At 37.7% G+C, this 19,598-nt stretch overlaps 2 protein-coding genes across 3 annotated transcripts in view; one reads left to right on the top strand and one right to left on the bottom strand.

The window, feature by feature from the left end:
* LOC114459187 (E3 ubiquitin-protein ligase TRIM21-like) overlaps positions 1-19,598 on the top strand; it is a 47,319-nt gene that overhangs the window by 6,448 nt on the left and 21,273 nt on the right. Inside the window, exons 3-6 of one of the 2 annotated variants that reach the window (XM_028441517.1) lie at positions 1,902-2,018; positions 2,101-2,143; positions 2,225-2,290; positions 10,352-11,696. In XM_028441517.1, the coding sequence (XP_028297318.1) occupies positions 10,447-11,673 (1,227 nt within the window). In that variant the 5' untranslated portion in view covers positions 1,902-2,018; positions 2,101-2,143; positions 2,225-2,290; positions 10,352-10,446 and the 3' untranslated portion in view covers positions 11,674-11,696. Of the gene's footprint in view, positions 1-1,901; positions 2,019-2,100; positions 2,144-2,224; positions 2,291-7,867; positions 7,980-10,351; positions 11,697-19,598 lie in introns of those variants that run through there. The other variant, XM_028441518.1, reaches the window with a different exon arrangement.
* LOC114459189 (elongin-C-like) lies at positions 17,040-18,948 on the bottom strand. The gene is made up of 4 exons (XM_028441521.1): positions 18,884-18,948; positions 18,502-18,529; positions 17,495-17,629; positions 17,040-17,270 (listed from the first exon to the last, which is right to left on the bottom strand). Exons 2-4 carry the CDS (start codon positions 18,506-18,508, stop codon positions 17,080-17,082), a joined length of 333 nt encoding a protein of 110 aa, XP_028297322.1. The 5' UTR covers positions 18,509-18,529; positions 18,884-18,948; the 3' UTR covers positions 17,040-17,079.

The raw sequence follows: 19,598 nt of genomic DNA on the forward strand, positions 1-19,598 counted from the left end.
TCCTAAGAATACATATTATTCCTGAAACAACATTCAATTCATACATTGTAAATGAAAAAGTAGCAGTAATACAATAATAATTAATAGATGTGCAGCGCTCCAGCCAATGTGATTAAGACGTGCTTTTTCAAAATGTGGTTCACAGTTGGAGATGGTCCCACATGTTTTTTTTGATCAAAGTCTTTTTATTTATTTTTCACAATGTTAAACAAGAATAACACAAACAAAACAAAGACCCCCCCCCCCCAACCCCTGCTATACCGAATCAGAAAATGAAATTACATATTTATGTTGCACTGATTTGTATACAAAGTACAGAGCTTATGCGAGTTAAGAAAGTTTATCAGCAGACACATTTTCAAAATAAGACAAAAATGGGAGCCACTGGTCATAAAATGTAATAATAGATCCTTTCAGTGTATATCTGATTTTTTCCAAATACATATAACCCATAACTTCTTTCACCCAATGACCATATGTTGGAGGACATGGATCTTTCCATTTATACAATATTAGCCTTCGAGCCAACAATGAGCAAAAAGCAATCATGCCGAGTTGATGCCTACTTAAGGGAGCGTCAACAGGGATCACCCCGAATAGAGCAGTCAAAGGACAGGGACGTACCGCTTTCCCACAGATGCTGGAAAAAGCCTCAAAGATAGATTGCCAATATTCAGAAAGATCCGGACAGGTCCAAAATGTGTGCAGAAGTGTAGCAGGAATTTGTTTGCAGTGGTCACATGAAGGATCCAGGTCCAGCTTGAACTTAGACAGCTTGTCCTTGGACCAGTGCAGACGGTGTACCACTTTAAACTGAACCACAGCATGTCTAAGTGAGATCCAAGAGGAATCAATGTTCTGTATGACCTTTTGCCAAACTGAGTCTGTTATGGTTTCATTCAGATCGGTTTCTCATTTCTGCCTAAGTACATCCAGGCTGGTCTCATGGTATGAAGTAAGCAGAGCATAAATCCTACTTAAAACCTTTGTAGTGTTCGACCGACAGGCCAGGATTTCATCCACCAGTGACCGAGAGGGACATACAGGGAAACACTGAGAATTAGACCTAACAAAGTTTCTCAGTTGTAAATATCTAAAAAAAAAAAATGTGACTTAGGAATATTGAATTTTTCCACCAACTGTTCAAAGGAACTGAAAGTACTGTCTATAGAAAAATTGTACAAAGAGTGTATTCCGTTCCCATCCCAGATGTTAAAGGCCTCATCAGCCACATGTTTTAACCCAGACATTTAATTTAATTGTCACAATCCTGTTTCTTACTACAGTATATATTAATAAAGCAAGGTGTGTGTGTCTCTCAAATATATCTGTGAATAAGTAGGGCCCTATAAAATATTTATTTAGAAATATTTACAATTTCTTAGAGAAAATATTAGTTTTTAACTCCTGTAAGGACACAAAATAAATAATAGTAAATAAAAAAAAACTCATAATTAAACAAAAATGTATGTCAAAAACCAGTTCCCATGGAAACGCTAGTAAGCGGGCCCAATAAGAACAAAGATGTCGGTGCCCCACATGACTTGATACACATGACGTTGTTGCTGCTGCTCAGATCATTGATCAATGACCTCATTTCTAACCGTAGCACATACACAAAACATGGCCTGAAAGAAGGTGCGTGACATTGTCCTCCATAAATAAATGAATGTGTGGGAAACGCTGATGTCAAGTTTATCTAATAATAGTTTGTTTGTTGTTTTGAGTTAAATGTGTTCAATTTGACTCTGGAAATAAAAGGGCATTTTGATATTTTGAAGTTAGTTTAAAGTAATAATTTTGCACCAGAAGCGTTGAAAAAGTAGCGAGTAGTGACCGATACCCAACCCTAGTAATGATGGAGCCCACCTGATGTTTGTCTTGCTTTTTAACTGCCCTAGTGATGCGTTTCCATCTGCTGACGCACACACGACTGAATGTGGTGAACGTTCCTCAACGAGCTGCCATAAACCCAACATGACATCATCTCTTTCACCGTGGACGTAAACGCCTACACAGTGAGTTCATGTCTGATCTGCCACACACTGAGTTACATCATTTATGTTGTTCACTCTCAGCCAAACTGCTTTGTTTTCACAGAATATGCTGCTGTCATTCACAGTGGGCGGAGTCTTCAAAGAAGGTCAGTATCTTAGTCATCATGGTTTTAAGAAGATCCACTGCAACTCATCTATTCTCACTAACGCTTTCCTGGCTTTTTCAGTTGTTGTAGATGATAAATCTAAAGAATCTACAAGGTTTTCATCACAGTTCCAGCAGTGGATTCTGGGTAGGTTACACACGTAAAACCAAAGTGCTCATTATCAGCTGTAGCTTCAGATAATGCTTGCCTCCACTAGTATGACTGGAATGTACAAACAGTAAATACTGTTTCACCACGTGTTTTCTGTGTATTCCTATATTTACCTAATGTATATTTATTTGTCCATAAAATAAAATGATGAACAATAATGTTTTTACACAACAACCATTGTTATTGTAGAGATTACTAGGGATGGGCACCTTTCACATTTAAACCCATACTCGGTACTCGTAAATCGGTATTGGTACTCAGCAATACCACTTTTTATTACTAGTAGTAAATATTAAATAATATGATTTCAAAATATTCTAGTTATTATCATATTTATTTCTCATATCAATAATAACTAGTTATGAAAGGGGGCTAAGCCTTCTCGCTCGACTCGGCCCCCAGGTTTTGCGGAGCCCGTGGAAGTACGTCACGAAGGATGACAGGTTTGTGGTGAGCGTCAGGACACAGGCCAACGTGCCATTTGCTGTGAACAGGTGGATATGAAGTTTTGGAAAATGTGATTTAAAATGTGAAAGTGACAAGCCAAAATGCATTTGCACTCATTATAGCGCCACCTAGTGGTGCACTTTTTGGTATGGGTGATCTGTGTGCTCTTCTATAGTTACCCTGTAAATTTCACAGTCCTCAACATAATTCTTCAGCTGAAATAAAGGTTTGTTTATTTATATATTATGTAGTAATAAGCCACACCCACTTTGACCAATCGCGATTAACTTCGAGATACGATCCCAGGAGCGACCCAAGGTCATACCCACCAAATTTAGTAAAAATCGGTTGTGCCATTTAAGAGATATAAATTTCTCATAATTGCAGTGCCCCCTAGAGGCCTAGTTTTTTTTTCAAATTTGGCTCATACCCTCATAGTGGTGTTAACAATTATTTTGACCGTGATATGCAGTTCGCGTTTTTATAGCTAGCTAGAACATTTTGCTTGTTAATTTGCGCATATTCTGCCCGATCAATATTCTTTGCTGAACTTTAGATCAAGTCCAACTGAAGACTCTACGTGCCAAGTTTCACGCTGATTGGACAAAATCCCAAAGAGGAATTTGAAAAAGTAGGTTTTTTTATGTGTAGTGACTTACAAAGACCAATGTGCTGTGGGAGTGGGCGTGGCCTATGTCAGAAGATGTGATTCTATGTAGGGAACATGTGGATATGATGTTTATGAAGATGTGAATTAAAATGTGAAAGTTAGAGGCCAGCAGCAACACTTTTACCAACGGAACTATAAAAGGTAACAATAATAATCGGAACGATTACAATAGGGTTCCTAGCACGTCAAAGAATTGGTTTTTGACCAAGAACAAGAAACCTACAACTACGTCTCACTAACTATTCTTTCACTATTTTTTTTATAAAAGCAATAATATAAGTGCAAAGAATTATTATATTATTATATACTATTATTAATATATGATCAAAAGGTGCTACACATTTGAGTTTAATGAATTGTATTGAATTGCAGATAGTGCGTGCCTGCCAGAAATGTTTTTAATTGAAATTGTCATTTGATAATGAGCTAAATTAAGCACATATATTTACCTGCATGTGATATGTTGACTTTGATGCCTTATTGTTGATAAAAATCTTAACAGGACACTGATTGAGGAGTTAGAGCGTAGCATCTTTGTGCTAACGTCTGCCACCTAGTGACATGGAGCTTTTTGTTTTGATTGGTCTGTGTACAGGGCACAGCTGATTGGTGGAGTTTCTGGAGCAGGAGCTAAAAAAACGTGGCTATTACCAAATGTACGAAAAGTAACGGCAACAATTCGAAGTTTCAGCTTCAGACAAAAGAGTTGCTTCAGTCCTTGTTTCTGAAGGTTTGGCTGAAAGAGGATCAGTTTCTAGGAATCCTTTCATTCCACTGAGAACTTTGTTCAGAGAATAAAGTTTAGTGCTTTTGAGGCTGAGAAAAACACTTTGGGGTGAATTCACTAACTCTAAATGCTTTGGTGGCGCTATTTCCTCCCCTGATGTGGGGAATTCACTAACATTGTAGCGCAAATAGGTGCGTGTGTAGACAGGGTTGAGATCACCCTATTTAAATGAACATTTTACTCATTCAACGTGGAGAGATGAGTGCACGGAAGCACAAAAAGACATTTGAAGAAGGTAAACTGGAGGCAGGTGGACTTCTCTGTCTGCTGCAGAAACATTTAATAATGTAGAAAACAAAATAAACAGATACAAATGCTGTTTAATCAACTTTTAAATCAATCAGTTATAGTTTGGTAGATGCTGCAACTCTGGATCTACTACGTAGCTTAGGATTGCTACGCCAACTACACCCAGCGGCCTATGAAGCAGCAGAGCCTCTGACCCGCGGTGTCTGCCAGCGGAGGAGACATAAGCACTGTGATCAGAAGTAGAAGCGGGGATGCTGAGTGGGGCTATCAACCAAGTTTTTAGCCTCCAAACAGGCTGGGTGATAAGTGGGTTCACCCTCAGCACCTGCATGTTTGTTCTATAGCAGAGTGAACAGAGTAAACTAGAAACTATTTGGTCCATTCTGTTTGGTTTACGACTGAATGAAAACAGAACAGAATGAAACGGGAGGAGGCGGGGCCACTAGCATTGTTGTTTACAAAGGTTCTAACTGGATTAGAAGTGTTACCTGTTAAGGAATGTACATCTATATTATATACCTCTGTGCCTCAATGTTTCATATTTATTGCAAGTGCAATTTAGTTTTTTGAGAGAGACTTGATAAATAATTTTATTTATTGCTTTGGTTTTGCATTTGAGGTGTTTTTTTTTCTTAACAGAGACAGGGTCTATATTATTGTTTTTTTTTGTGATTTTCATTAAAGTGAAATTTTTTGTCCATTTTTTTTAATTGTTTGTTTTATTTGTTTAATATTCAAAAGTTCTTAACATTCCAATTACAATGATAAATACAAGTTGATTGCATTTGAAAGAATGTACTTGCATTATTATGATATCATCACATTAGTGAATAATTTGGTCTAAAGAAAATCTACAATAATATTGTTTATCAGCAATAATTTGTGGGACAATATATCGTCCAGCACAATCTGTTATCGGCCCAGGCCTAACCAAAACATGTAAAGGAACATAGACACAGCTCAGGTGCAGCCAGAGCAACATCCTCCTTCACACACACACACACACACACACACCTACATTTTCTTTCAGTGGTTGTTATCATTGACTTGTTTTAATTAAATTGTTTTCTTATACTAGAAAGGTTAACTGGAGACTTTTTTTTTAAAATCCCCCGCTGTGTATTGTGTCAACTTTTACTGCAGCTATGATCTGTGTGTGAGTTGGCATCTGCCTGTGAGTCGTACCATTTTCCAGTGCAGAAACAGTCACCGCAAACAGTTCCAGATTTGATGAATTGCGGTTCGGCAACTGCATTCATTTATTTACATGTCCTCCTCCCATTTTTATTCTCCTTATGTGATCCTCCTACATTACATATTCATCAGAGGGAAACGCACTAAATGGATTGTGGGCACATTGTTATGTGCTGAACACGCTCAGTCCTGAATCCCTGGGGTTTGTAGTCCTTATTTGTGCTTGGAATGACGTTAGCACATGTTTTAATACCCCTAAACCTTTAGTGAATCTGCCCCTTAGTGTGGTGTTTGTATTAATTCATCTGTGACGCTCACGGCTCCTGAACCTTAACATCAGTGGGAAGAGAGAGGAGATGAAACGCCACAGACACACAACAAAAGGACCAGGAAACTTTTCTCTTTATTGTTTTGACAGTTTCATAGTTAACATTCCCTTCAGTAGGGGTGTGTGTGTGTGTGTGTGTGTGTGAATGCAAAAAACAGTTGACATTCCTCACATTCTCATGTCAAACCATTCTAAACAATAGTGATGTTTTGTTTTCTTGTAATCTGCTCAGTTTTCTTCATGAATTCTAATTTATTCTAATTGTATTCTGCTTTTTGTTGTCATTCCCTCTATTAACCACTGTGTTGAGTTGGAAGTCCTTTGTGATTTTGTTGAGTCTAAAGTCATCAAATTTTTTAATCAAGTCCAATTAAAGTAGCTGGAGTCCACACCTCTGCCCTAAATGTAGATAAACAAGTTCTGTCAGACTGTGTCATGGTTGTGTGTTATGTTGTTTATGGCCAACGGTCATGATTCTTCGTTTTGGTGTTCTGATTAGTTTAATGAATATGTTGCTATTTGTGGTTCATAATTGTTTGGTTTTCATGGGTTTTTTTTTTTTCTTCCTTTTTTTTAAGCTGCATGATTTTCTATCTTTGTCAGCTATTTATTTTCTCAGGTGATCATATAGGAATATGTTTAATCCTCTTCCCTTCATTCTCTGTGTTAGCAGTGCTGTTTAGTGCTTCCTGTTAGCAAACCTCATGATAATCACTGGTGTGGTGATGTCATTTCTTTGGTTAGAGCAGGTGACATGCCTCCATGTTGCTGAGATCAGTTCAGTCCTCTTGGACTGGAGGAAGGCAGTTACCTGTTGCTCCATTAAGCTGACATCTTGTTCCCCAGGCTTCCCTCTATTGTCAGCGGTTACCGCCCGAGCGTATGCCCGGGGCCTTCTTGGGCTTATGCTCCAGCACACTTTTGTCCGTTCTGCGCTTTTTCCCTTGCAGAGCTGCAGTTCTGTTCTAGGGTGACCAAAAGTCTTCTTTTCACGTCCTGTCTTTCCAACTTTGCATGTTGTAAACACTAGAAAATCATGAACACAGCCTGACTCTCTGTAGAGATGTAACAAATATAAAATATATGGCTACAAAAGGTCCCAGAAATGTAATTACTGATTTCTATGTCCACTATAGTATATGTGTGTTGTGTTTAAATAGATTTCCATAGATGCTCATTACCCACAGCATTAGTATTGGGGACCTGGGTCAACTATTCTGACCCAATGGAACATGAGATGAGTAGTGAGGGATTTCAAACGCAGTATGCTGCGTTCCACTTGTACTAGGAAGTCATGGTTCTGAGTTCCGAGTGGGAAATTTTGACTGGAACGCCCCCTGAGTTTTTTTTCTAGCTGTTTCATCCGATAAGCAGCTTTAAGTGAAGCTTCTCGGCCAATCAGAGAATTGTACTGCACGTTTGGACTCCTAAGCCCGCCCACAGGCTGCTTCCACACCAGCGAGTGAAGCAATGAAATCAATGAAGTTGGTGCTCAAGCCATTTTAAGTAACATTATGAGTAACCAGTTACCATCAACTCAGCCGCCCACTCCCCATCAAGTCCTCCCATAGCCCCCCCTTCACACCAGTATGACTAGTAACAACTTGTTAATGGGTGAATGTAGAAAGAAACTTATTTGGCTCATTTTAACTGGACCATCCAGTTTTCTGGAAGCCCACCCACAATCAAAATCCTGGTGGTGCTACTGACGCTCATGCTGGAAGGATATTTCCAAAGGAAAGGAGACGATAAAGTAAACCTGAGGCTGATAGTGTTTGTTTCCTCATTGCTGTTCCAACCCAGAAACACCAAACTGGTCAAACAGCATTGATGGTTCATTACTTATTTAATAATAGATGATCTGATGAGTCAGCGTGAGAAGAGGACAGAGTGTGAGAGCAGAGCAGTCAGAGACTCCAATCTGTGTTTGTGAGGAGAAAAGCTTGAAGACTCTTCAACTTTTGTTTGTCAGCTCTGGACTCAAAGAGAGGTGAGTGTAGCTGCTAACATTCATCATCATCATCATCATCATCATCATCATCATCATCATCATCATCATCATCATCATATGTTTCAGGGCTGCAGCTGATGAATATTTTTGTAATCCAGTATTTGACAAAAAATTCCATCAATTAATCAGAGAAAACTTGTTTTTTAGTTAAAGAGAAATTATAAATGTACATGAGAAAATAACATATTTCAGTTATTAATGAATGAACCATTGGTTTCTTTTTTTAGACAATCAATTTTGTCTCAGGAAATGTGACGAGTAAATATAAAAATAAATAAAACACAAACAAAATAAAATAACTTTCAACTTCTGTCCAAACGTCATCTCAGATATCTACAACTACATAAATATCTTTATTTGAGAAACATTGAAGATATAAAGTTTAGACTTGGTGATGTTTTCCATATCTTTAACTTTCATTGGTGTGTGAATGGGTGAATGAGCTGATATGTAAAATGCTTTGGGACTACTTCAGTGTAGGGATCAATCACTATATAAATCAAGTTCATTTACCATTTATTCTACAGAATTCTAATGAGCTTTGATATAAATGTAATGTTCATTTTGACTAAAGACAGGATTGAAGTGCAGATATTTCTAACCAGTTTCGAGATTTGAGATTAAATGTTGAAACAGTTTGTCATTGGTTTCCATCATCTACCCCACCACTAAAAGTCATGTGATGTGTGACATCATCTAAGAAAGGTCTCTACTGCTCATGGGGAAAGGTTTTAAATATAAATTAGCTGTGAATGGATTAAAAAATTTAACCAATCAATTGCAAATCTGACTAATCACGATTAACCACAACTTGTAAATTTCAATCAAATTATCGCACAAAAGTTTTGTGTATTTAAAAAGTTACATTTATTGAGGCAAAATGTGTAATAATTGCATCTGTTTTCACAAGAGAAAATCACTGAAAAATGTAATATGTGGTCTATGGAAACTTTAAAGGTTTGTGCTATGTTAAACTTCAGTCTATTACACAATATTTTGGTTATCTATCTATAAAATCAAAAAAGGTCTGTGTGTGGACCAAATATCTCTCCGACACGGTACGAGTTTGACCTGAAACTTAGTCAGCGGGTTCCAAATACCCCAAGTGTGTGCATCTGTTATTTTGGAGTAATTTGGTGTATCAAAACGTTCAAAACGTTAAGTTTAAGATTACTTTTTAATACTGACACAAGTGATTTAAGTTAATATTTCATGGTTATTTAAAATTATCCCCGTGATCCCAAACTTCCTTAAAGTCGCGGGTCACAGCGTACACTTCCTTTTCTGTCTCCATCTCTGTACCTGCCATGCTGTCGACGTGTCTCAAACCGTGTAATTGCTCCCGAACTCGCTGTTTCACTAGAGTCAGTATTGAACGCAACCTGTTAAATACTCCATCTGGAAAACTGCAGATTTTCTGTGGTGCCGTGAATGGAAGTTAAGCTCTGACCACTCGGTTCGAAGGTAAACAATAATTTTTGTTTTTAAAAACAGCCAAATTGTAGATAATACTTTAATTTACTTACTCACTCATGTAGTTTGGAACTTTCCATTTTGTTTTGTGCAGTTTTGTTGTTGTTCTTACTGGTCTGTCTATGGAGTTTGGTTATCAGCGTCTCAAACATTTCATGGGAACACACACACGGTATCTATTTGCAATAAAAATATATTAAATGAGTGAAATAAAAAATACACAAAACTAAATATTTACACAAAAAATACACAAAATGATTCCAGAATCACACTACAATGACAACAAAAACAATATTTATACAAAAAAATGCACAAAAACACAACAGAAAGATACACAAGTACACATCATGACTCCAAAAAACATACATTACAGAAAAATACACCAAACAAAAAAAATATAAGTGAGTAAAGAAAAAAAAACAACAAACACATTTATCATGCACATGTCCCATAGAATTAAACCAGGAAAATTGCACCCACATTTTGCACCCACAAATAAACCCCTTTCTAACACGACAGAGTATGTACACCTCTTTAACATCCAACCTTCAAACACATACTCATTTGTCTTCCGACGGGCACTGTACTAGTTTTAAAGAAAACAAGATTGTGCAAAGAATCTAAGTTATAGTTTTGAAAAATTCCAGTGTCAATACGAGAGAACTTTAGAACTAATTTGAACCCTAAACATTCAAACTGTTGCACTTTTACATTCAGCTGCTGAGGCACAGCCGACTGTCCACATTACTACAGGATGACTGAATCAATGCTAAATACTAGAGGTGATCTCAGTGAGATGGACTCAGAAACATTAGTAAAGGAACGTTCCACAACAATGAGAGTGTCCTGTTAATGTGCTGCTTGTCTCTGTCCCTCAGTTTGTGGACACGTCTCCTGCCTGCAGTGGGACGTCTGAACATCCCTTCCTGTGCTCCATCTGTCTGGAGGTGCTCACTGATCCAGTCACCACACCATGTGGAAACAACTTCTGCAAGCCATGAAGAAGGACACACTCAGGATGTGTCTAAAGCACAGCAAACCTCTGGAGCTGTTCTGTCAGAGTGATCAGACATGTATCTGCTTGATGTGTTCTGTTTTGGAGCACAAGAGTCACGAGATAGTTCCTCTGGGAGAAGAGTGTGAAGAAAAGAAGGTGGAGCTGGAGAAGACAGATGCTGCCCTTCAGCAGATGATCCAGAAGAGACGAGAGAAGCTGGAGGAGATCAGAGAGTCAGTGAGGATCAGGAAGGAAGCAGCAGACAGAGGGAAAGCTGAAGGTGTGAAGATGTTCACTGCTCTGATGGAGCTTGTTGAGAGAGGCCTGAAGGAGCTGATAGAGAAGATGGAGGAGCAACAGGAAGCAGAAGAGAGAGAGGCTGAAGGTTTGATCAAAGAGCTGGAGGAGGAAATCTCTGAGCTGATGAAGAGAAGCTCTGAGGTGGAGCAGCTCTCCCGCTCTAAAGACCACCTCCACCTCCTCCAACACTTCTGCTCCCTGAATGCGCCTCCAGCCACCAAGGACTGGACAGAGGTCATGGTCCGTCCATCATCATATGAGGAGACTGTGCTGAGTGCTGTGGCTCAGCTGGAGGACACACTCAGTGACAAGATTAAGATGATGAAGAAGATGAAGATAATGCATCAGTTTGCAGTAGATGTGACTCTTGATCCTCTTACAGCTAATCCTCACCTCGTCCTGTCTGATGATGAAAAACAAGTTTACTGCAGTGATGTGTGGAAGAAACTTCCAGACAACAAAGAGAGATTTTCTCCTTGTGTCTGTGTTTTAGGGAAACAGAGTTTCAGTTCAGGTAGATTTTACTTTGAGGTTCAGGTTAAAGGAAAAACTGAGTGGACTTTAGGAGTGGTTAAAGAATCCATCAACAGGAAGGGAGACATCACTCTGACTCCTAAGAATGGTTACTGGACTGTGATACTCAGAGATGGAAATGTGTATAAAGCATGTGAAGATCATCCAGTCATTCTTCATCTGAAGTGTGTTCCTGAGAAGGTGGGTGTGTTTGTGGACTATGAGGAGGGTGTGGTCTCCTTTTATGATGTAGATGCAGCAGCTCTGATCTACTCCTTCACTCACTGCTGCTTCACTCATAAACTACACCCATACTTTAGTCCCTTTAATAACGATGGTGGTAAAAACTCAGCACCTCTGATCATCTGTCCTGTCAATCAAAGTGAATGATCAGTGTCATGATGAAGTCTCACCAACAATAGATTCAATGGTTCTCTGCAACCATTCACTTCTCCAGGTTGGTTACGCACTCCATCCAACCTAACATGTATGTTTCTCAACAGTGGGAGGAAACATTTTATTAAATAAGTTTCACATTTGGTGTTTGGATTGTGATGAAATATGTTTGAAAAAGTGGATTTTTTATTTATTTAAATACCACAAACTTGTTAAATTGTACAAACATGTAAGTTGTTTAATGATTAGTTTAAAGGTGTTAGTGGATGGTAAAATAGGAACATGATTATTTTCTATGAAATGTAATGAAAACAAAACAATTGCAGAAATGTATAAAAATAAAGTGTTTTTTAAGTCACTGCAACTCTTACTTATTATCTTAACCTTTAATTAAAGTAAAACTGTGAAGTTTTAGTGTTTAAGATATTGACTTTTATTCAACCATCTTTTTACAACACATAAAATAATAATTAGTAATTAGATAAATACTCAATGTAATTATCATTTAATAAAAAGCAAATCTAAAAGAATAACTAATTTTAATAAAATTACTGCATTTTCCACATTGTGCCTCAGATCATTTACACATTTTTACCTTTTTTACTTCATTTACTTCAAGCTGTTGGAGATGTAGCTGAAACCCATTTAATTAATTTTTCATTTGTACATTTATGTCTGACTTACAGTTTTTATATTTTTCCACTGTTATTTTGTATTTGTTTCATTTGGACTGTGATATTATTTGATGTACATGGGGAATCTATGTTGGTTTGCATTTTCATGAAAGGAATAAATACATTTATGTTGGCATTTACTTTGGTTTTTTACCGTCTGCTCTTGTTTAATCGTGTTGCTGCAACAAGTGAATTTACCATCAATAAAGATCTATTCTATTCTATTCTATTCTATTCTATTCTATTCTATTTCTTTAACCAGCTCAGAAAAATGAACAACAGAATGTTATTTCCAGCATAAACATTGTGTTGTATCCTAGGCTCACTGAAACAGTGCACCCCCTGTGGTCAAACATGAAAATTATGTGTCGTAAAGGAATGTCATGTTGTAGCTACTGCTCATACAGTTTGCCCCCTGGTGGTCAAATAAAGGCATTGCAGTTTATTTCATCACTTCCTCATATCTAAGATTAGTCCTGGTCAATGAATGTCCACTGGACATCTATGTTAATCATGTTCCTATAGAAACGTAATAGAATCGTTGGAGTTTTTCACTCATTTTGTGTTTTTGTTGTCAAATGTCAGCACACAGTTTTCCCACGCTTTTATCTAATGATTGCAGTCATTTTTAATCACAAATTGTTGAAAAATAAATCTTTGTCTTTTCCAAAATACTGCATAATTATTAAATCTATTCCACACATTTTTCCCAAATTTAAAAAAAAAACTAAAATTGGTCACAAACTCAAGTGTAGATCATTCTGTTATAATGATTATTCCTTATCGCTTGCCATACTAGTCATCAGTGCACATGCTCCACCTCTCCGAAAAAGAATCCCCTGTAAGTCGTTCCACAGATGCAGTTACGTTGTGAAGTTGTGAATAAACCAACTAAATGCTCACAGTGGACTCCTCACACATTCCAACATGGAGTCAGAAGACGTACCGAGCCTGTCGCCGGTGAGTTATAACACCGTTCTGTGCAAGTCCTCTAGACAGAAGGAAGGAAAAGCATTACAGCTGGCTAACGTGATGGCGGAGGGATTTCGGAGACCCGACCTGTTCGTGTTTGAGGGAGACATTGCTGAGAACTGGCATGTGTTTGAAAGAGAATATGACATCTTTATTGAGGCGGTTCACTCAGACAAACCTGCAAATAACAAGGCTTATATCCTCTTCAATCTTGCTAGAGCAGAAGTCATTGAACGGGAGCGTTTGTTCGTCTACACCACAGAAGTTAGGGCGCCAGGTGTCAATGGAGCCGTCCTCGTCCCAGCTGAGTCAAGAGAAAACCCTGAGTGTCTCAAATAAGGGAAGTGTGTAATCCACAACACAGTAAGACAATGGAAATGCACAAGGTGCGACTATCGAATCATTCATCAGTGATTAAAAAATATAAGCCAAAAGTTGCCACTTTAGAGAGGTAAATGATGAACTGATCTGCGACAGAATCGTATGTGGCATAAATAATGACGGCATCAGAAAAGCGATAGTGATTTAAGTAAGTAGTTTTTTTATAAAGCGCTTTTTGCAGATAAAATCACAAAGTGCTGTACAGAGTTGTGGTAAAAGTACAAGTGCAACACAATAGAATAATAAAACAAGAGTGCATAAATATCATAAGAACAGCAACATTAAAGGATAAATAAAAATTAAAATCCAGTAACTAAAAGCTTTACTGTAAAGTGTAGTCTTCAGCAGTTTTTTAAAAGTGTCCACACAGTTGAGCTCCCTGAGAGACTGGTGCAGGTTATTCCAGAGTCTGGGAGCTACAGCCTGGAACGCCAGGTCTCCTCTGGTTTTAAATTTAGTTTTTGGGGTCTTTAGGAGACCCTGACCTGAAGACCGAAGGCATCGCCCTGATGAGTAGGGGCACAACAAGTCTGAGATATATTTAGGGGCCTGACCATGTAATGCTCGGAACGTGAGAACTAATATTTTATATTCTATGCAAAACTTAACTGGAAGCCAGTGCAGAGTAGCAAGAATGGGGGTGATGTGGGATGTTCTAGAAGCACCAGTTAAAAGTCTGGCAGCAGCGTCTGAACGATCTGGAGTCTGTTTAGGGTCGACTTATTAAAACAAGTAAAACCAGAATTACAGTAGTCAATACGAGATGATATAAATGCGTGTATGACCAGTTCCAGACCTGATTTTGATAAAAGATGCCTCACTTTAGAGATATTTCTCAGGTGGTAAAAACAGTTTTTAATCAATTGACGACAATGTCCCTCCAAAGACATGGACTGATCAAAAACAACCCCAAGGTTTCTGAGGCTGGTTTTAACAGATGAGTCCAGATCACCAAGAGAGTTTTTAATTAGAGGATGTTTTTATCAGGAGCAATGATCAGAGTTTCTGTTTTGTTTGAATTTATCTGGAGATAATTTGATGACAACCAGTTTTTGATACAGGATATACAGTCTAAGATCTCTGATAAAAAGTGAAACTCTGAGTCATTAAAGGAGCAGTACAACTGGATATCGTCAGCATAAAAATGATAAGACACATTTTTAAAACCACGGATCAACCGACCAAGAGGCATCAGATACAATAAAAACAAAACAGGCCCCAGAACAGAGCCCTGGGCTACTCCACATGACAGGTTGGACATATTGGACATAACATCATTAATAGCAACATTAAAGGTTCTTCCATTAATGTAAGAGGTAAAACACTGGAGAACAGTACCAGAAAACCCATCTCAGATTTGAGTGGATCAACCAGTATACTGTGATCTACTGTATCAAAGGCAGCTGTCAGATCAAGTAAAACTATAACTGTGTAACGACCAGAGTCAGCGGCCATCATCACGTCACTAGAAACTTTCAGAAGAGCAGTTTCAGTGGAGTGGATTGATCTAAAACCAGATTGATCAGGACATGCTCTAATGAGGTGTCCCTCCACCCCACAGCTGAAACACTTTAACTGGGAAGAGGTAGCAAACAACAAATAATCAAAGTCATCGATCTTTACAATGAACCGTCCAACCCAAGTATATAAAGCAGCTCCACCCAGCGGCAAAACCTGTTGTTCTTCAAAATAAGTTAAAATATCTGTCAATAAAAAATAAAATGTAAATAATTCCTCAGGTTCAACCAAACATCACTGGCTTTATTTAAACAGTGTTATTTATATTTATCACAAAGCCAGCATGTTACTATTTTATTTTGAAAAGGTTTGTATAATATATAAAGCGAGCAAAAATCTTTTTTTTAATATAACTGGTAAACACTGGATAGTATACTTAATTTGACTAAATTTGAAACATAATTACCTTAATCTTTATGTTAGATGTGTTCATTCATTATCCATCCATCCATCCATTTTCATACCCGCTTATTCCCGTTTAACAGGGTCACGGGGGTCTGCCGGTGCCAATCTCCGGCTCTCATAGGGCGCTGGGCGGGGGTACACCCTGGACAGGGCGCCAGTCCATCACAGGGCAACACAGACACATCTCTCATTCACTCCTACGGGCAATTTAGAGACTCCAATCAACCGGAAGCCGGAGTACCCGGAGGAAACCCACGCAGCACGGGGAGAACATGCAAACTCCACACAGAAAGGACCCAAGTCCACCCCAGGGCTTGAACCCAGGACCTTCTTGCTGTGAGGCGGACGTGCTAACCACTAAGCCACCGTGCGCCCCCATTCATTATCCTCTTTTGCTCAATTGACCCTCTTCAAAATAAAAGCACAAGAATGTTTTATCCATTAGTTTTGTTTGTTTGTCACTGATTTATGCGGACACTGACCTGTATTGTTTTAACTGGATCACCAATAAACTCCTGCTAAACAATGTAAACACTGCACACCACTCTCTCACAACAATAAAAGCCCTAGTGATACGAACTAAACCCTCCACTGGGTTAGTTACATGTTTAACTACCCACCACCAGTCACACAGACTCCAACACATCAGCACTAAACACTTTACAGAGGCCTTTATTCTTTATTTATCACAAAAAAAAAAATGCTTGTCTTTTATTTTGAAAATATTTTTAGTAAGACGTTTGTGACTTTGATTAATATAACTTTATATATATATATATATACTGTATATATAAGTAACAAGCCTTTTTGGGAAATGTAAAGAGTAGAAAGTACCAACATTTATGTTGAAAATGTAACAAAGTAAACATAGACACTTCTAAAAGTACAAAGTACCTGAAAAACCTACTTAAGTAAGTAACCAAGTATTTGTACTGTGTTACTTGCCATTCTGCTCAGTAGCTGTTTTGCTAATAGTGACCAAGCGCTAAAGCTGAGCCGTCTGATGAGATGTTGTTTGTTGTGTAATTACACTTCTGTAATAATACACAGGTTTATAATCATCCCAAATGAGATGTGTTAAATGACAAATATTGTAAAGCTACATACACAGAATGTGTTCTGTAATGAAACACCTCCCTGAGGAGCAGTGGGCAGCCATGATGTAGCACCCAGTCAGGATCAATAAGTATTAGGGACTGATCAACATCTCACAATGATAGACCAGGTGAGCCTGTTTCCTCAACCACTAGACCTCCACTGCCTAGCACGCTCAGAGGCACACGCACACGGGTTTATCATAATGTCAGTGTTATGTTATGTTATGATATACAAAGCTCACTAAACAATAAACTATACTGGGATCATGATAACGAGGCAATATTTTTTGGAAAGGGAAAAAAGACACTTTGATAAATAATTATGCTTTTATTTGATGTTTTTCTTTTCAACTTTAACAATCCAAAAAGTTTGCAGCAATGATCAGTTCCAGGCTGATCTCTGGAGAGACGGGGAAGTCGGGTACCTCTGTGGAGCTGTTGGTGTGCTGGGCCTTGTAGGTGAAATACTCACAGACCTTCGACAGGACTTGAGAGGGAATCTCCCTGAACTTTATCTCGTTGGTTTCATTCTCAGCAATTTGTCCTGCATATGAAGTCACAGAAGGTCAAACATCCCAAATGATATCCAGACCCATTGTTACTTATAATCTGTGTGTGCTTTGCAATAAAATACAACACCTGTGACTCTGGACAGATTGAACATTAGTAGATACAACATTGTCTAATGTTTACACTCATTAATAAAAAGATTCCTTAGAAAAAGTCTTCAAGACATCAGAAAAGCTCTGTTTAGTGCTGTTTCCTTACCTGGCCCACTCAACATGGCTTTGATTGTCCCTGATACCAGGGCGTGTTCTCTTTTCACAATGAATTCATGGTCGTCTGAGGAAATCAGCTTCACATACATAGAATCTGGTCCTTCACAGGCTCTCTGTTCACCGTCTGACAGTGAGGACAAATACACGCCGTTAAATCAAGTAGTTATAACATCACCTGCAACATGATCAACTGTTCAAAGAAGATAAAATGTATAAAAGACTTTTAGTAGGAGGATGGTGTCAGCATTAAATGTGTTTTATTATCTGCTACTTCTGCTTAGGAACAGTTTCATTACGTCCTGCATATCAGATTAAAAAACCACATGTTGGATGTAGTGATTCCATGTGATGTTGACTCTGTTAAGGTTTAGTCTGTAATCCTGTTCAGAAACACTTTGTTATTCTGGGTGAAATGTTCCTTTCATTCTGAGAGTAGTCAATACATTATGGAGTGGATTTATTAAAGAATAGCAGCTAAAGTAAAACCATGTGTAAACGTCACTACGTACGCTGATAAACGGTGCAAACCTCAGCCAATCAGGAATGCAAACATGAAACATAGCGTGCACAATGCATTTAGCATGTTTTTTTCCTCTTATTAATATGCAATGTGGGCGGATCAGCTGTGGGCCGCAAAATATTGGAGGAGGAAATGCAAATCCATAATTCAGAGTGAGAATTCACATTTATCAAACCTGGAGCTGTTTGCCTGTTATTATGCATACATTTAGTACCTCCCAAAGGCTCCAGTTAACATTTCTGGTATCAAAAATAATTGATAAAACAATAACTGAAATAAAACTATAGTCTACATTACAAGTAAGTACATAATTATCATAGAATGGTCATTCATATATCATGGCAGCTTGTGTTAGAAAAAAGATGAAGCACACTTTATTAGGCTCAATATAATATTCATAATACTGTGGCTGATCAGTTTCATCTAAATATCAATGTACAAGGTGAAAAATGTTATTAGATTATTGACACACTCACCCATCATGTACTCAAATTCCTTAAAGTTCTGGAAGAAAACAGGGAAACAAAATTGAATATCAATATGTAAATTTAAAATGTAATCAGAATACTATATTATAAGTTAATGTTATGTCAGAAATTATCAATAATTACGAGTACAGATTAATGAAAGCAGTTTACCTTTAACATTTTAATAAAATAAAATAAAAATCACTTTTCAATGAAAATCCCTCAAAACAAAAAAGATTAACTTTAAGCATATTTTCTAATAAAAGATAATACACATTAAAATGCATTAGATAGTTGTTATGATGATTAGAGTATCTTTAGAAAATGAAGTAGTGGAAAATCATAAAATGAGTCATTAAAGTTGACATTACTATTATTATTAGAAACTCACTTTGGTCTCAAACGTTGCTCACTGGTGACATCTGCTGGTTAATCGATATTATTAAAGCTTTAGTGCACGAGGAGATTCTGCAGCTTTCATCATAGCCTGAGTTTCCATGACAACCTGTCAACATTGAGCTTCCATTTTAGCCTGAGTTGCCATGACAACCTGTCAACATTGAGCTTCCATTTTAGCTTGAGTTGCCCTGACAACCTGTCAACACTGATCTGATCGAAGCTGTCTTTTGTGATGAAATGTGTGTCATATTATCATAGGAAGATTAGATATATTAATTTAAATAATGCTAGAAATTGGGGAACTGTAAATGAAATGTTAGGAAGAAATAAAAAAATATGAAAAATATGTTTATGGAATCAAATCCTTTCTAACAATTTACAGATCTGAATTAATCTGATGTTGATTATAGAAACTAAAAGCCAGAATTACAGACTACACTTTAGATGTTGTTTGTGGTGTTTAGTCATACGAGTTTTTTAATAACTTTTCAACTTTTTAAACTATTCAACTTTTTAATTACTAGTACAGTGCCCGTCACAAGTATGTATTCATGTAGGAGCATAAGTAGAGTTGTCAATTATGGCCAAATGAGTATGTGTTTGAAGGTTGGATGTACATAGTGTACATACGCTGTACTCTGTAGTGTTATAAAGGGGTTTATTTGCAGGTGCAAACTAAAATAGCGTGTGCGATTTCCCTGGTTTAA

The sequence above is a fragment of the Gouania willdenowi genome, unplaced genomic scaffold (genome assembly GCF_900634775.1).
Source record: "Gouania willdenowi unplaced genomic scaffold, fGouWil2.1 scaffold_273_arrow_ctg1, whole genome shotgun sequence".
Classification (NCBI taxonomy): Eukaryota; Metazoa; Chordata; class Actinopteri; order Blenniiformes; family Gobiesocidae; genus Gouania; species Gouania willdenowi.